The 18788-nt window shown below is 44.9% G+C and overlaps 1 protein-coding gene across 1 annotated transcript in view; it reads left to right on the top strand.

Annotated features, from left to right (window-relative positions):
• erfl3 (Ets2 repressor factor like 3) overlaps nucleotides 1-18788 on the top strand; it is a 50153-nt gene that overhangs the window by 26708 nt on the left and 4657 nt on the right. Inside the window, exons 2-4 of the mRNA XM_071468571.1 lie at nucleotides 7307-7541; nucleotides 17280-17395; nucleotides 17574-18733. Coding sequence (XP_071324672.1) covers nucleotides 7307-7541; nucleotides 17280-17395; nucleotides 17574-18733 — 1511 coding nt within the window. The remainder of the gene's footprint in view (nucleotides 1-7306; nucleotides 7542-17279; nucleotides 17396-17573; nucleotides 18734-18788) is intronic.

Genomic DNA, 18788 nt, shown 5'->3' with positions numbered 1-18788 from the left:
TGGTGACATTTTTACGTTGCACCTCATTTTCAATAAATACAATTTTGAGTTAAAAGTTTCTTTGCAAATTATGAATTTTTTTCCATCAATATTTTTCTCATATCCCTAACTTTCTGGGGGTTTTTTTTTTCTGTCACTCTCTTTTGTCTGTCTCTGTCTCTCTCTGTGTCTCACTCTCTAGTCGTCCTCTAGTATTGGCCTAATGAATTTTTAATGGACTTGGTGGGAAGAGTCCAGACACTTTGGGATTCAGGGGTATGGGCTCTGATTACCCTCCTCCTGCAGAGCCCACCCTCCTCTTTCTCTCCCTCCATTCACTCTTACTTTCTCTGTCTCACCCTGCAAGTCTTTTATTATCCCTCCATCCCTCCCCTCCACCTCCTGGTCTTGTGTTTCTGTCTTCTCTGCTCCCTCTGCTCACTGCTTCAGGCAGTTTCACTCACCCGAGCAGCTGTGACAAAGACAATACTGTGTATACTTGTGTATGAAAGTGCTATAGGCAAATACTGACTGTCTCTCAATATTTAGTGCTTTTGCAGACTCTCAGAGCTGACAGTGACCCCCCATCCACCCACCCACACTTGCACTGGTCGGTTCCCACATCCTCGCTAAAGCTGAGTTGGGTTAAAGTCATACGGTGCCAGCAACTCCCGCTAATGGCTGTTCAGAGGCCCTGGCCCTGTATAAAAACCCTGAGTCTGCAACTATGCTGTTAGTTTGGCACAGGCCTGTCAGTTGATTTGCTGCTGAGTAGGGCTCGCAGTTTTGGGAATATCTTTTCTCACTCTACTACTTTGTCTGACTGCCCGTCTGTCTCTGGCTCCTTCCCATCAGCTCTCGCGCTCCTTGACACCTCAGCCCCAGAACATCTCTAACCAGTTGATAAATCTCCATCCCCTCAGGTTATCTGTCTCCATATGGTTCAACTTTAAGCTGAGCTAAACTGTACTTCATTCAATCAGGAAAGCAGATGATGATTGTACTTCCTCTCCTCTCTTCTTCATATTAACACACTCACACCCCTCACTTGTTCATACAGTCTTTGTCCCTCCTTCTGTCTCTCTTTTTCCATTTTTTTTCCCATGTTTGCTTGCTTGCAGTCCTCTTCTTTCATACCTTTACTAAGGTGTAAAATGTTGAATAGCATGAAACTGGCAGCAGGAACATGCCTGTGTGCATGTGCATCTTCTTGCTCCATAGCACAACTGGTGGTGAAAAACTCTTTATTGCACCTCAAACTATAATATACAGTATATAAAAGAAAAGCAGCAAATTGAACTATTTATGTTTTCACACTAGTGTTGTCAGAAGGGCTTGTGAGAGAACATAAGACAGACAAGAATTAAGGATGAGAGAAAGTGAAACAAGAAATCAAATGAATTATGAACTTTAAGAAATAGGACAAGAAACTGTGCCGAAGTGCAGCGTGCATCCAAAGGCAATGTTAGGGCAACATTATCTATTGGAGTTGACCAAGAAGTTGCCCTTAAACAACCCTTAATACTGTGTCCAGTCCTTCTCCGTGTCTTCCTGAGCCTTTTGTGATTTTCTCTTTCTTTCCTTTCTCTTTCTCTCTTTTCTTACTCAGTCGTCCGCCTCCCCACCCCCCACCTTCTCCTCTGGTGGTGTGTGACAGATTAGAGGTCGTTGTTGGACTGGTGAGCATTGCGCATTGCTGGAATAGCAGTAGTGTTAGAAGTCTGCTAGGGGCCTGCCACCTAGATCACAGAGAGGAAAAGAGGCATCCGCACTCCCAGAGGGAGAGGAGGGGGGGGGGGGGGTAAGCAATCTGACCTGGATGACAACAGACTACCAGACGAGCTATGATCTCATCGCTCCCTTAATCCCCCCCTCCTCCTCCTTCCTTCCCTCCATCCATCCACCCCCTCTCTCCTCTCCCATTCTTGCCATTGTCTCTTTCTCTCTCTTCCCACTCTTGTTTCCCCAATCTCCCTCCCCCTTCTCTCTTTCTCCTACTTTCCTTTCTCTGTTCTCCGCTTGTCCTAGTGCTCACCCCATCTCGTCTTGCCTTCTTCTCTTTCACTCCACCCCCCTCCTCCCCCTGCTGCACTCCCTCCCTCCCTTCGTCCTCCTCCGCTTCGTCCCCTTAGCATCACTTTCTACCACCTGCCCCTCACTCGTCCCAACTCACAACACACACACACACACACACAGAGTTCTTGACGCACTTGCACTCTTTCGAGTGTCCCAGGGCAGTGATTAGGCGCACCCCTATCGCTAGCCCTCCACACCGGTCTCTACATTATTGATGCCAAGTCTGTCTATGTGTATGTATATGTGTGTGTGTGTGTGTGTGTTTGTGTGTGCGTGTGTGTGTGTGAGTTTGAGGCCTGCGCATGCATGCTGTAATGGCTATCTGGTGTCTCCCCTGGGAGGGAGGGGCGTGACAGAGGAAAGGAGCCAAAGAGAGGGAGAGTCGAGGTCAGAGAGGTTAAGTGTGGTGGTGGGGAGGGGTTAGGTCATGGCTCCCCACTCTTTCTGTCTCCCTCTCTCGTCTTCATCCTGACACACAGCTTCAACAGATTGTACATGCACACACACAGATTCCAAAAAAATTCCATCTGAAATTCTCCTGTTGGGTGTACGAGGCTGATGAAACATATCTGTGTGTGTGTGTGTGTGTGTGTGTGTGTGTGTGTGTGTGTGTGTGTGTGTGTGTGTGTGTGTGTGTGTGTGTGTGTGTGATAACTGATCCAGTGTGAGTCAGGACAGCTCAGCCTGGGTTGGACTCTGGGTGGAGAGAAGGACAAAGACACCTGTTCTTGCTCTCAGCATTCCTCTGAACATAATCCCTACCATCTCTCTCTCTCTCTCTCTCTCTCTCTCTCTCTCTCTCTCTCTCTCTCTCTCTCTCTCTCTCTCTCTCTCACACACACACACACAGTCACACACAGTCACAAATGTTGCCATTGTATTGTCAGTGTGGTATCTTTGATGAAAGGTTTTGACAGGTAAACTGATGAGTTATACAAAGTACCCAACACCATGACATGCATATGTACAGCACGCATACATGCACCCCCCTGTGCGCCGTACTCGTGCCTCTGGTTATCTACATGGTGGCTTTGATAGGCTATACAGTTTTGCTGATGACAGTGAATCATGAGTGATTTCAGGTGAAGAATGTCCTCTTGCCTTTATTCACACACACAGTGCGGCTGCTGGTCCTCCAAGTATTTACAAGGGATCAATTTCACTCAGTGACCTGAAATATGATGTGTGTGTACAATGTCCTCTGCGGCCCATGCCAAAGGCAAAAAGATCATTACAGATGCATCTTTACAGAAATACACACGCACACAAGGTCAATGACTACACAGATAGTAGCAATATCGTAGCTTAGCTTAAAAGCTGGGGGGTTGTTTTCTTTTCTTTTTTTTTTCGTCTTTAATATCTACCCAGTGTCTGTTTGATGAGCTTTGCTTGCTCATTTATATGCAGACAGTTACACACCGGGTGCAAACTCCCAGTACAAAACAGTCATCGACTGTTGGCCACTGAGCAGCGTCAGTGGAGCAGTTGCCAGCTCAACAGCAGCACCACAGAGTCAGTGGTTAAGATATGGTCAGCACTGCTCATTTATTCATCTCAGATTGGGGATTTGACCAGAGACCTTGGTGTGTTCTTCTGTGATTGCAATTCACTAAGGGTTTTCTCATGTCACAAGTGTCTGTCTGAAAGTTTGAAAGAGAAAGAGGAGGTGTAGGGGGGGTGGTGTGAAGAGAAAAAGGAAATAAAATGACAGTGAGTGTTGTTTCATTTGCATGCTAACTGCTACCTACATATGCAGGTCTGGAAAGTCTGAGAAATTACACAGACGACACAGTTTATGCGGTTTTTACACCCATGGTCATTTCACACATTGTGACGTTTGTTATAAGAGTACAGTAATCTGTCGTTTCAATAAAATGGCTAAGCTGCCTGTGCCGCCTGTTTGTTGACTGTTATCGGCCACCTGCTATCTGCATAATATTCAATGCTGATAAAATCCTGTCTGAATTTTGGAGATGGAAAATGTGTAGGCATGTTTGTACATTGTTTGACTGATATTCAGAAATCTTTATTTTGAATCACAAAATATCTCCTGAGAACGTGGGACAGCTGAGTGATTCATTGACCATGCCCCGCAAATACATCGATGTGGAGGAAAACCAAGAAATGGTGGTGAGGAATAGCAAGTGGCCTACGTTTAATGAGTAAGAAGTTACTTTGGAAGATAACTTTCCTTTCAGCCTATATTTAGCTAAAAACTAGAAACCCCGCCTGTCCCTGCACTGTCCCTTACATAGAATAAGGGGCAAAAATTAGCGAAGAATTGAACTCAAGTTGATGAATGGCTCCGGTAGCAACACTTATGTACAGATTCATAGATACAATATCTGGCAGATGTGCTACCAACATTATTTAGTGTTATGCAACAGTGACTAAATGGTGAGAGGCGGCTAGTGCAGCAGAGATTATCAGGGCTATCTATCTCTGCCTCAGGCTGTCATCCAGCAAATCCATTGACCGGCCTGCGCATCCATAATCTGATGATTTGGGCCTGTTTGTTTCCCAATCTCCAGCCCAGCCCATCTCATTTCCTCTGTTGCCATTTGTATGCTGTGCAGTTAAACACATTGCAGACACCGGCCACATGCAAGCCTTAACCAGTATGTCTTTCCGTGTCCTCTCAGAGTAGAACAGTTCAATTAACCGCCTTAGTAGAAACATAGGAACCACTGTCTATTGTAAAACAATAGCCCTGTAGTTAATATTACTTTTCTGAAGATAACAGCTTGTCATCAATGTTGACAGTGTCACAGGATATTCATTTAACGTGGTTATTTCTGAAGCTGTGGTTTATATTGTTTGATTTGATTACTTTATAAAGGGTGTAATATTCCTCCTCCATATGTGTAAATCATAAACATGCACAACAAAAAGGTTGCATTTATTGAAGGCTTATTGTATTGCATTGCCTTAAATGAAACAGGTAATTCAATCTTTCTGTTTGTTCAGTGTAATGTGACGCTGTATATTATTTGCACCAAACATTATAAACTAACATCAGCGGAACTGACAGGCATTAAATGTCCTGTACAATGACACTTAAGCAGGGTGGATGCCATTTCCTTTGATGACCCATCCTCCTCACTCGTGTGTTATTAGTGCTCTGAGGATGATTGTGGATAAAATAAAAATCCAGTTCAGGCTATATCTGGCTGAATATTGCACTGTAATAGTCTGTTTTCCTCGGTCGTGTCAGATTTTCTTGACCAACTAGGCAACAGAATGTTAGTGGGAGACTTGCACAAACATTTTCAAATACGCGCACTGGCACACAAAGTCTTGCAAACTTGTACATTTGGGCGCACACATGCTCGTACAAACAGTCATATACCCACGCCCACAGTCTCATTCTGTGTCTCTTACTCTGCGTTTCCTTCGAGCGGCGGGTGGAGAGAGATGGAGGGATAGACAGGAGAGATGACTGGCCATGTTGTTTTCCTCCGGTCATAGGAAAGAGTGACTGCATAAGAGGAAAGAGGTGGAGGAGAGGTGGAAAGGTTTTTCATCTGCCTAACTGTTCCGCAAAGCCCACTAATGCTACAACTTTTAGTGTTATAGTTTCAGTGTGCGTGTGTGTTTCCTGTGAATAGCTACTGTGGTGAGGTGGTGACCTAATGACAGTAGAGGAATGTGGTTCCTGTGTTGGTATCCTTTCACTTAAAAGAGAAACAACATAATTTCAAGTTATTTCTCTGAAATAAGCTTAACCAAATATTTAGTAGCACACTTCTTTAGCAACCTGCTCTAGCACTCTCAGGTTTGATGGTTTCCTTGTCCCACCTATGAGCTTCAGCTCTTTTCAATTAAATTAAGCTGAGGGCCCCTTGGAACAGTTCAATGTTTTGGGTCACTATCCTGTTGCAGGAGCCACAACCTGCGACTGACACAGTATGCTTCGCTCCAGAGTGTCTTGATAATCTTCTGATTTCATTCTGCCCTGCACAGATTCAAGGCAGCCTGTGTCAGATGCAACACAGCAACACCATAACTTAACTGAGCCACCTCCATGTTTCACACTGGTTGTGATAAGGATTTGAAAGCAAACTTTTTTCTTTCTTTTGCAAAAGTGGGGCTTTCCTTTTTCCACTTTCTCTCAGAAATCGACATATTGTGCAATTAGACAGTGTTGTAAGTTGATTTTGGAGGTCAGCCTGTCTGTTTTGTAGTTTTCACCATGGGAACTTCTATTCCTTCTGTTCAATCTTTTTCTCACATCCACAGAGATTGGCAACAGTCTATGGTCCTCATAATTTTAGCAACTGTGGTCACAGGAGGATTAAGCTGCTTGGCAGTGGCCTTGTAGCCTTTACCTTGAGCATGCTTCTTCCCTATCTCCTCTTCTCCTCTTTCTCTTGTCCATGTTCAGTGTGGTGCGCACAGTGATCATGTGCACTGATACAGCACAATGAGCACTTTCCTCCATTTAGATAGGCTGAATGACTGAATGATTACAGTACTGAAGACACCTGTGATGTTAATAACATTACAGACAATAGTCTGAAATATGTCTAACGGCCACCAATAATTTTGTCCAGGCCATTTTAGAAGATCTTTATAGAAAAAGCAAGAATTTGGCGTTTTTTTTTCACTGCTTCTCTCTTTTATTCTGTGGCAAAAGGTATGCAAGTATGCACGACAAAAGAGCTTTCAATTCCTTCACTTTTCAGGAAGAACAGAGCTTTGTTTCAGTGAGGTGAAAGGGTGCAAGCACTTTTTGGCCAACACTTTCTGGCCACCTAGACCGTCTTGTAAGAGCAAGACAATTAAACAGGTCAGGGCATGTTACAGTGCCTCTCATTCGATTGTTTGTGAGATCTATGACCTTATTCATTCTGTCTTCTCTTTACTGATTCCTGCCCTTCCTCTCGCTCTCCACGGTGTCTAACTGTCCAATAAAAGCAAAAGTGCTTGTGAATAACCCACAAAAAGAAGATTGACTGTAGAATGAAAGAATCTAGAATCTTTTTTCTCTTATACAACACTCAGCTACAACTTCTGACATTTAATCGTAATCTTACCTTAGACTTTTCTTTTCCCTTGCTTTAAAGCAGTTTTCTTTAGTTTGGCTTTCTCTACAGGGACAAAAGTGACCCATCTCAATTCATATGTCTCTCAAAAAGATGCATTTTCAAATGAATCAAGATGATTCATGCTCTCCACATAACCATTCAGTGTTCCTGGCAATGCTCACCTGCGCCACACTAACCATTCACTCTCTATCTCTCTTCTTCAGGGTTCGCCTTCCCAGAATGGGCTTACAAGCCTGAGTCGAGCCCCGGGTCCAGGCAAATTCAGCTGTGGCACTTCATCCTGGAACTGCTCAGGAAAGAGGAGTACCATGATGTCATCGCCTGGCAGGGGGACTACGGCGAGTTTGTCATCAAGGACCCAGATGAGGTGGCCCGACTGTGGGGGGCCAGGAAGTGTAAACCCCAAATGAACTACGATAAACTGAGCAGGGCGCTGAGGTATGATGACAGAGAAACTTGATGAATATGCTTGTTTCTCTGTTTATGTGTATGTGGGAGTGTGTATTCATTCATAGTTAACTTCTCGTTCTGTGGGGACCAGCAAACACACCAGATGATCTGCTTTCACAAAGGATAAGACTCTGTAGACCTTACATGGTGGCGTGTTCATATAAACCTTTACCATATGCTAAAATGTAAAGAGCACACATGCTCCAGTTGAATCACTACTTGACTTTGACCTGCAATATATTACATCAATTCAAAATCACTAACTGGTTAAGGGTCAGACCAACAGTGATGAATCAGCTTCTTTAGGGGTCAGGAAAATAGAGCGAAACCAGGCCTGATGAGAGAGCTTGCAGTAATCTGTCGGAGCCAATTGTCCAACATCTCAACATGAAGCCATAGTTGTAGAGCCTTGTCACTTGGGCAGCAGACACAAGCAGGGGCTTGGTGGACTGACCAATGTCTGCCAGCTCCCTGTCTAGGTGCATCACTATGTCTGTGTTTCAACTTATGGCCAGGGACTGAGTTTGCTCATATTCAAGCTAATTTAAGAAGAACTGTCAGGGCAGGAGAACTGCTGACCTCGACTAATGTCGGGTGTTGGCAGGAATATTTGAGCAAGAGCAACCACTAAGTCTGGCTGTGAAGGAGGCAGACTTGAAAGACTTGACTCTTTTTTTTTATAACTTAATTTGATAGTTAACAGTGTAGAGATCAGAGAAATGAGAGGAGAGAGAGATGGGGAACAAGAAGCAGCAAGGGTCAATAACCTGATGCGACCCATGGATGTCCAAGCTATAGTCTGTGTTTCAACCTGTAGGCCACCAGAGTGCCCAAACTTCTCTGAAGTAGTGAAAAGCCCCTGCAGTGCCATGGTGCAAGAGGTGAATGAGATTTGTCTGGATTGGCACAGCAGCAGTAATCTTTTTACTGGACTGTTGTAGTAAAGAGGAAACAGAGTTCATCCACCGCTCTGTATTTCAACCCTCACCTGTGGTCCCTGAACTCCTGAAGTGAAAGTGAAAATACTTTACCATTAAGCCCGGCACACTGCAATCTCCGTCCCAGTGGCTATGTGGCGTCTTTGTGAAAAGGATGTATGCACAGGTTGAGTGATCAGAGAGGTGTTTTTTTTTTTTTTTTTTTACACAACTAGCACTACTGCAAATATTTAGTAAATGACTCTTAAACCCACACAGACGCCCCTAAGGCTACAGTCATTGTAAAGAAACATTCTGTAATCCAAACTGACAATACCACCTGTGACCCTGGAAGCTGATTCCAGTCACAGCACTGACCTGCTGGAGGCATTTCATTCAGACCCACAGACACCATAGCTTTGACTCTCTGGCTCTGTTTCACCCAGACATTCCATTAGTTATGCCTGCCTAGGCACTAATAGCACCGATCCAAGTCTATAATACTCTTCGAGACTGACCCCTGGCCACATGCCTTCACCTGGTATTGACCTGGACAAGTTTAGCTACTATTATACTCCAAGTGGAGTTACAACACTGACCCATTTGGCTGGCCACATCTTTACACCTTCTGGTTAAAGTTATATCCTTGGAGGACAGCTCAGCCAAGCTCAATAGGAAGTTACAGAAGTGATTTGGCACAGTTTTGGTAGTGACCTTAGCTTTAAACTATAAATATCATCATATGAAAATATAACTCATGCAATATCATGGTAAAGCTGTCTGCTTATCATGTATTCTGTATAGATGGATACACCGATGGTCCATTAGTCTGGTAGTTTGATATCAGTTATTATACGATTCACCATCATCTTTGAACTTGATCATTTAATTTAGACATCTGCGGCTATTTTTCCCAAATTTTCTATGCAGTGGTTGGATGATTTTTTTCCTCCATCTAGAGCTGCTCTGCTGACCTTCTAATCTGGTTTTCTTGAGTATGAGGTAAATGAAATTGCTTCAAGACCAACAAAATAGTTGGGGTATTGCAATGGAGAGAAGTCCCATAAAACAGATAAACTCTGAGCTACACAACAGATGCTTTCAATTGTGTTTCTGGTTTTGGTTTTCATAGATACACATTAGTTAACAATATTTTTGATTATAGAAAGGTGCATGTAATCAGTCTCGGGGCCGTAACAATGGCAGCCCTCGGCACACTAAAGTTCACTATGAGAGACATGAGAATATCTCTGGGGGACTCTTCTCAGCTGCTATCAGTTGTGGTAAACATACCATCTCACTCGCTATCTCCTATCCCCGGTTTATTCTTTACACTCAAACTGGGCCAAGATTAGGCTAAGTACTTTAAAGAAAGCCACATAGGCCGTTAAGGGAGGGAAATGCACTGACTTGCTTAATTTAGGGAAGGGAAGGCTTATGTATGCTCATTCACACTGGTGAGATTAAGAGAACTTCTGTTACAGATGGGATCCTGTGGGGACAGGGAATTAACATGGACTACTAATGTGTGCCTACATGTGATACACCCACACATTCAGAATTGGAGTCTCGATTTAGAATTTCTGAATTAGAGAGAAAAACAATGTGGATGGGGATATTTGTGGTCAGGCTGTGTATTTATAGCATGTCCATCCTCTAGAGCTGTAACAGATTTGGAGCTTAGGCTGCAGTAAGTGCTTATATATAGCTGGTCTTAGTGCCTTCTGATGGACCGGCCTTAGAACCTGATTATCAACAGGTCTTCTACATAGGACTTTCCCCTCTGGCACTCTTGTGTGTCCTCATAAACCCTCCTACAGCCAGGTTGTCTCCCTCTGTGCCTATAAATTGAACAGAGTCACTTCAGGCTCAGAGTGAAGAAGACAGTCAACAGAACAACAGACACATGCACACACCAATGCCTGTGTTGTCACCTGGTTTGACACCAGAGCTGTTGTCAGTCCCTTCACCACAAGAGACACTGAAATGTACCCTCTCAAGATGCACATCAATAGTAATGTGGCCAGAGGATTAATGACACTAAAGATTAATGAAGTTATAAAAGAGGCACGCAAGCACACATGTGCTTAGTAACAGTCCCCATATGTAGCAAACTGTTGGATTGCAGGCCACGTTGTGCCCCTCATATGGAGAAAACCTGGAGTCTGCTAATAATGGAGACCACAGTCAGCATGTGGCAATTAGCACACACACACATGCTCACATACTTGAAAAGGCCTGTCTGTTTTGAAGTGTTCTTTTTATCACTTAGCCTTTGTAATTATTATTTTTACCTCTATGATCTTATTCTTTCCTGTCTGCCGCACACATGGTGGAAATTCCCTTAATCAAGAGCGCTGTATTGTGTGTGTGGACATGTGCGTATGCGTTGGCTTTCCGTCGAGGGGACACAGCCTCAGTCCATGCGTCATCTTGGCCTCCCGCTCCCACGGCCGCTGTGAAATTCCCACTCCTGTTGAGAGGATTACACTCAAACTGTGCAAGTGTGTGTTTATGTGCAAGTTTGTGCATGTTAAGTGTGCATGTGGAGGTGCTGGTTGTTGAAAGAGAGAAGACTGTCATTTCATAGCTATGTTTTTTTTTATTATGAATATTAATGAATGACTTTGTTGTTCTGTCTTGTTGCAAAAAATGAAATGTGTAATAAAAAAAAAAAACCACTAAAGTAATAGACTATTAAAGCCTGTTGCTGTTGCCCAGTGTGGTAGATTCTTCGGCTTTTTTCATGCCATATTCACCTTCAGCTTTGATATCCCTCAAGCTTTTAGGTCAGTGATGTCTGACATTTTTAATGCGAGTAATGAACAATAGGAAGGACACAATCTTTAACCCTCAGCTGCATTTTAAATAAGGAAGGCTCATGTAGGACAAGGAAGTAAAGCCTCTCCTCTGATTCCCTGCACCACCAGCTTGCCCTCATAAATGAGTCTTGTGCTGATCCACAAAGGAAGGTCGGGGAAATGAAGCCTGTTGCCAATCAGTCATTGTGGAGTGTTGGCTTAATGAGTGTAATCAAACTAAGAGGTCCCAGCTCCTACAAACCTCCAGGCCCCCCTGTCCTCACAGTCAGCAGTCCACGTTGGCTCCAATACGGCGGTCAGAGGTCAGGGGGAGACTGCCACACACAGCTGGCAAAGATTAAAAACACAGCACATGTGCGCATACACAAATGCACCATTGTACACAGACTCTTGCCCGTGCATGCTTGCTTGCACACATGTTTGGAGTGCTTGCTTCATTTCCAACTTTCATTTAACTGTGATGGACTGCCACAGCTGGAAGATTGCCACCACAGAAAAACACACAAGAAGAATCAAGATTCCTGGGAAAGTGTGATGCTGTTGCTAAATAAAAAAGACTAATATTTTTTTTATGATATGCTAAAACAACATGAGATCATGCATCTGGCATCCCATCCCAGAGTATGATTATGTTTAACATGTAATGCCACCGTTCAATACTGCAGCCATTTTTAAACTGCTGCACTGAAACTGGTGTGCATTTAGAAATAACCTCAGTGGCCACATCCAAAAAACATGCAGCAGGAAATACTGCTGCACATGCACACAGTGTTAGTCACCGAGCTGGCTGGGCCTGTTTGTAGGTCAGAAGGCCTCTCTCTGTAGCAGCACATTGTGTAGAAACACCCAGGGCCCGAGAGAAAGTGCAGAGGGAGCACCCAGGGACAGTACCACTGTATGACTTTGTGTTCAACGTATGCCTGTGTGCATTGTCTTTCCATTGTCCCTATCTGCAGCATGTTCAGTGTACATGAGCCTGTGTGTGTGTGTGTGTCATTGTCCCTGACTGAATGAGGCCTTTATTTTCTATGAGGGAGGGATGCACACGAGCTGCGCACACACACGCACACACACCAGATTGTGCTCGAGTACATATTTGCACCCACAGAGCATGTGACCTGCCTAATCGGACCCTGACCAGATCTTCTTCTTCACAAACAAACACACATATATACCATCACCATCCCCACCACACACACACATACACACACATACACACATGCACACATGGAGACACAGCATGTGACACCTTGCTTAATCATACCCCCAGCCCACATCCCTACACAAACACATTTCATTTCCTTTTTGAGACTGTAAACACTCATCAAACCCGGCTTTTACACAAAGCGCTCTCAAGTGTCCAACTTGTACACACACACACACACACACACACACACACACACCTGAGTGTGAGCAGCTGGTGTTTGTGTGCGTGTGTATAGAGGAGGATCTGGCTGGGATGTGTGTAACAGCCAATGCTGACGAAAGAGGTAGAAAATAAACATGGGGCTCATGGGGAGTATTGTAATCCCAACTTCCTGTCACAGTAAGCGCCTATTTACAGCCCAACAATGGGCAAGGCACAGGCTGTCCACACACACACACTCACACACAAGCGGGTCGATTCAATTCATTAATTCATTTTTGGTGTGTGTGTGTGTGTGTGTGGAGTGATACTGAAATAGACTGGTGAGCCTGTACAGATATCGTGTTATTTTGTACAGAAAGTTGGCCATGGCAACTGAAAACATTTAGTCCAGAGAAGAAATGTTCAATTTTTTCCAAGGCTAGATGTGAAACCTCAAAACTGTTTTTAATACAGACCAAAATTTGTCTGTTTGCATCAAATGCTTTGTCAGGTTCTGATCTTTTCGTTTTCAGAACTTGAGTACGATTTTTATGGCACCTAAAACACATGAACATGATTGTATAGGTTGTAAACAAACAGGCAAACGTACTTGACACCTGGATGATCATCTGATGTTCAGTTTTGTTGTCCTGTTGGACCTATTTTTAGCGACATTTCTGCGTTGTGAGCTCTTTGCACTGACTTGATGTGACATTATGACATTATCACAACCGATTGACCCGACAGATAGACATAAACTTTTTAAAATCAAATTTTTAAATAAACAGTAGTTTTCCTTTATACGTTTTTATATGGCTGCCTGTGTTAAAGGTTGCTGTGAGACATTTGGCTCATGTTAAATTAACAAATAGAAGGGTTTAGGTGGACAAAATGTTTATAGTACTTAAAAAAAGTAAAAAACTGTTGTGATACTGGGACCAGATGTCAGGTTCTATACTGACAACAGTATAAATAAAATGTCTAATAACACACTAATAAATCATAATAGTGCGGTATTTTCCTGTAAATGGCTTCAAATATTGCTGTAGTGTGGTTTTGAAATGTTCATTCATTGCCATTGAGTTCCTGCACTCTCTGTTTCTCTCTCTCTTCTTTGATCATAATGTTTTGGATCACAGCAGGTCTGTGTAATCGTAGCCTTAATCCCTGGCCCAGAATCACACACAGTAACAACTGAGTTGATAGAAAGCCTCCCCTCTGTTTCCCTGAAGGCTTTGCCTAAATCCATACTTGCATTGATTGTTCAATCTACTCTTTGGTTAAACAGAGAGCAGGATAAGACTGCATCTTACTGGATGATACGCTTTGAGGGTGTGTGGGGGTATACATGTGTTTGAGTATGCTTGAATGAGATGGCAGTTATAGAGTCAGGATATGGAGAGGTGTGTGTGTGTGTGTGTGTGCGCGTGTGTGCGTGCGTGTGTGTGTGTGTGTGTGTGTGTGTATGTTTGCCTGTGTGTGTAAGGCGAGTGTGGTGGGCAGCTAAACACAGGCACTCAAAGAATCTCTTTCTTCTCTTTTGAAGTGAGTTCAAATGCTCTTCAAAGACTGTCTGCCCGTATGACAGCACAGGAGGAGGGGGCATGGAGAAAGAATGGGTGACCATGTGCTCTAAACTCAGCTTCAGTTAGCTAGGCTAGGATTACGCAAAATTGTTGTCTGCTTCCAACTATGCATTTCAGCAGTGTATTAACAGCATGTGTGTATGTGTGTGTGCAGCGAAGCGCACACAAAATTTTAGTTGGCTTCACTCCCTACTAAGCAACCGCCACAAGCCAGGGTCAGACAGATGTGTCAGCACAGTGATATTATCATGATTTTATTTGTACATGTAATGCACTTTATTAAGAACACCTATCTAAAATGAATGCAGTCTAATACAACTGTGCTGCAGTAATTCCCTCTTTTATAAATGTTCTAATGTTCAGTATTTGTTGAAACTGTTTAGAGAGGTGTTGATTCAACTTTTGGAGTCTGAAGTCTGTGCATTTAAGTTGCTGAACTGTGTTATAGTGAAACAAGTTGATAATATTTGGTCTACCTTATATATATCATTGGGGGAAGACTACACATTAACAAGGGTATTGTAAAATTATGGAGATCCCACTGAAAGGGGCACGATGCAAAGTTCGTCCCTATGTCTTATTTCTATGGGAAGCAAGCAGGAATGGCAAGTAACATGATGAAGGGGGGGGGTTTTGAAAACATTTGTCTCCAGGCTCCACAGTGATTTGCAGGAAAAAAACTGACAACAACAAAGTCATACAGTGGTGGGGCAGAAAGTTAAGCCTTTACGTGATGTGGATAAATGTCTGTGAAGGAAGGTTGTTACTGGAGTTTCTGGGATCTCTCTTTTGTATGACGCTTGCCTCCAGGATTACAGACACAAACAAAAATGAAGTGCTGCTTGGCACAAAGTCACATAAACTGTAGGAGAACACTGTAGGCTGCTTATTTACAGTGTTTGCTAACAAGCATGCTACTCACTTGCGACGAGCAAGAAGTGGCGGAGGCGATGTCGCACAGTTTGTTTGCTTCCAGCAGATCTTCACAGTTACACCGCATTAGTTTTAGTCAGGCACACACAGTATGTTGTGAAATTTTGCTACATTTATGTTGCAATGATGGTGCTTGATAAACAAAATAAATGACTTTTAGATACATGGGATTTTGTTTGTTTTCTACCCTTGTAATCTGTTTTTATATTGGACCCTCGTGTGAACCACAGCTTGCTGACTTTTCTATCATCAGCTAATTCGATCACAGTCCTGTTGAGGTTTTAATTCTGCTTGACTTCCCGTCTGTCTCTGTCCGTCCCCTCACTCTCAACTGCATCTCTCCCCTCCTTCCTGGCCCTTGTGAGTGTCTGCCCTAGAGCAGAAATTACATGCTGCTTTGTGCCTGGCGTAAACAATGTTTTCAACAGTGCAGGCCTGTCCTGTCTCTCTGTCTCTCCCTCTCTCTCTCTCTCGCTCTCTCTCTCTCTCTCTCTCTCTCTCTCTCTCTCTCACCCTCACCCTATCCCATCGCCTCAGGGGAGGAGTGAGTGGGGATAAAGAGGGGGAGGTGGATTGATCAGAGAGAGAGAGAGAGAGAGAGAGAGAGGGGGTAGGATAAAGGAAGGAGAGGGGGAGGGTCGAAGTGAAAAAGAGCAACAGTCTGTTCCCAGAGCAAAAACGGCCCAACAAGTCTGTGTAATAAGCATAATGGTGGGGGGGCGGCGACACCTCCCCACCACCAAACAGACAGACACCGTCTGGATAACTACCATTCAGTGTAATCATAGTCGATGGGCTCTGATTAACTCAGCATTACCTACATGCCCTGAAGCCCCTGTCTTTGCCAGCACACTTCACTTCACTTGTACCAGCAGACACATGTTGGAGGAAGAGAAAGCACAGTCTAGTGCTATAAAAGCAGGTAGGCATGCAGACATGATGTGCAAAGTGCAGTCTGGTTAAATCTTGTGTTTAATAGCCAGGGATGGTGTTGAAAGGATAGGTGGTGGTTTTGGTGGGCAAGGCAGTCAAGCTTGTTCTGTCCCTGACCGACAAACACACCATCACTGTCTGTTCGTTTCTTGCTCTTTATCTCCTCCTCTTTCCTTCACTCCGTCTCTCTTACTGTGTGAGGGTTGGCAGCCAGGGATATAGAGGTTACATAAAGTGGATGTGGATCTGGGGAAGAAAGCAGAGAGATGTTACATAAAGAGCTGTAGCTGGACAAAGGTTAATAAAAATGGAGCCTTGCACTGTAGGCAGGAGCCATGGGAGAGAGAAAGCTTGGAAAAAAAAGAGAGAATGGCCATTACATAAACAGATAAAGATGGGGTGAATTATTGGTGGCTTTGCTTTGGTGTTACATAAAGAGACGGGTCCATCTAGCAAAATGAAAGACAGAATGTGTTAATATGTGTGACACTCGTCTGAGAAAAAATCGGAACCTAAAAGACACGTTTTTTTTTTCTAATCCCTTGCCTTCTTTTAAACAGATATACATTAGCGGAGGCAATCCGCACAAAGTAGCACATGAGTCGCACACACCTGTCAAACATGCATACAACTGCCACACACTCTTCTGCCCTTACAATCCTCGCAGGCTCAGAATAGCCCAATATTTGGCCATGGTGGTAGCGCTGCATACATTGACCTCTGATCTCTTAATTGTCTGTTTATCCCTACACACAACATCACTCTGCTGCTCCATAGCTCAGTCCGTCACTGCTTCTCATCTCTCTGTCCCCCTCCCCACCCACTCCCCCGCCCCTCCTGTTCTGGGTCTGCTTTGTGCAAATGTCATACAACACTCTGTAATATCTATCATTAGAAAGGGGGGGGGGTTGGGGGGTTGGGGTGGGGCTGGGGGGTCGAGATGAAAGACTCATGCTTATTAAAGTGTGTGCATGAGTGTGCAGGCTCATGTCATAGTGTCAATGACTTCAGGAACAAAATAATATTCTAAAATGAGGTGCGCATTTTAATTGAAGTGTTTCACTGATTATATGCAGTCAGTTTTTTGGCCCTGACATGTGCATTTACGTTTGTCTTCATGTGTATTAGGCATGTATGACTTTTCTGAATAGCTTTATTTATCATGGCTGTTTTATGCTCTTTCCCAGATACTACTACAACAAGAGGATCCTTCATAAGACCAAAGGCAAGAGGTTCACCTATAAGTTCAACTTCAATAAACTGGTTTTGGTCAACTACCCCTTCATCGACATGGGCTCCACTGGTAAGCCTGGACAGTCTTGAGCTGTATGTGTGTCTGTGTGCATGCTCAGATATCTCCTAATCCTACAATAGGATAGCATGATTATGTAGGATTATACAAGAGAACGCTGTATCTTATTTCTCAGTGTTCTCCCCCTCTTTTTTCCCTTCTCCTCTCTCCCTTTTCTTGACATCTCCAGGAAGCAGTGTTCCTCAGAGTGCCCCTCCTGTCCCCACCGGTGCAGGGACCCACTTCCGCTTTCCTCCTTCAACACCTTCTGAAGTCCTCTCCCCCAATGAGGACCTGCGCAGCCCCGGTGGCATGTTCAGCTCCGTGGCCCGGCGAATGGCGCGTGGCTCCGTCAGCGACTGCAGCGACGGCACCTCGGTCAATTCCGAGATTGAGGAGGGCAACACAGGAGCGGGAGAGGAGAGGGGAGAGAGGGGTGTGAGCGGAGGAGGAGGAGGACCTGGTGGTGGAGGAGGAGGCTACCGGAGTATCATCCATCCACGTCTGTCTCATGAAACCCTGTTCCGCATGTATGGAGGCCCAGGCAACCCGGCTGGCCACCCAGCCTCCCGTGGCCCAGCAGGGCACCGGATCCACACAGAGCCCCTGTCCCCGTTCCCTGTGTCCCCTCTGCCAGGGCCAGGAGGAGCCGGCCTCCTAGCCCCTCCTCTGTCCCCAGCACTCTCCATGACCCCCACATCTCACCTAACCTACACTCCCTCACCCAACCTGTCCCCCATGCTAGGCTCCCACTTTTCCTTCAACCCAGAGGACATGAAGCGCTACCTGCAGGCCCACACCCAGTCAGTGTACAACTACGGCCTCAGCCCCAGAGCTTTCCTCCAGTACCCCAACATCGTCATCCCTCAGCCCCACCGGCCCGCCACAGACAAGGCTGGTCTGAGTGGAGAGCGAGGAGCGGCCGAGAGAGCAGAAAGAGCAGCGACAGCGGGCGGAGGGGAGAGGGGAGGGGAGCGGCATCACCATCCACCTCTGGGTCACTCCGCCCACCACCATCCGCATCCACCTCACTCTGCCCACCCTCACCCCCATTCCCATCCCATGCATCACCCACTCCATCTGGGTGAGGAGCCTCCACACATGTCTCCCTTCAAGTTCAAGTTGCAGCCGCCGCCACTGGGCAGGAAGCAAAGGGAGACTCAAGGGCAGAGCAAACCCAGGCAGAGCTCGCTGTCCTCAGGCTCAGGATCCGGATCCATGTCATCTACCTCTGGCCTGGGATCCTCGCTGTCATTCGGGAGTGACCTGAGCTCAGCCAGCGGCTCAGGCCTCATCTCTGCTTCCTCCTCAACGCAGTCTTTAAACAGTGCAGGACTTCCCAAGATAAAGGTGAGACACTGATCTGTGCAGTACTTTTAAATCTAAGAAGGGAAAATGTGTGACA

Source organism: Trachinotus anak, unplaced genomic scaffold (assembly GCF_046630095.1).
Source record: "Trachinotus anak isolate AG129_WGS33_773 ecotype Australia unplaced genomic scaffold, CSIRO_AGI_Tana_v1 ptg000032l, whole genome shotgun sequence".
In the NCBI taxonomy this organism is placed as follows: Eukaryota; Metazoa; Chordata; class Actinopteri; order Carangiformes; family Carangidae; genus Trachinotus; species Trachinotus anak.
This window is presented reverse-complemented; position numbering and strand designations above follow the sequence as displayed.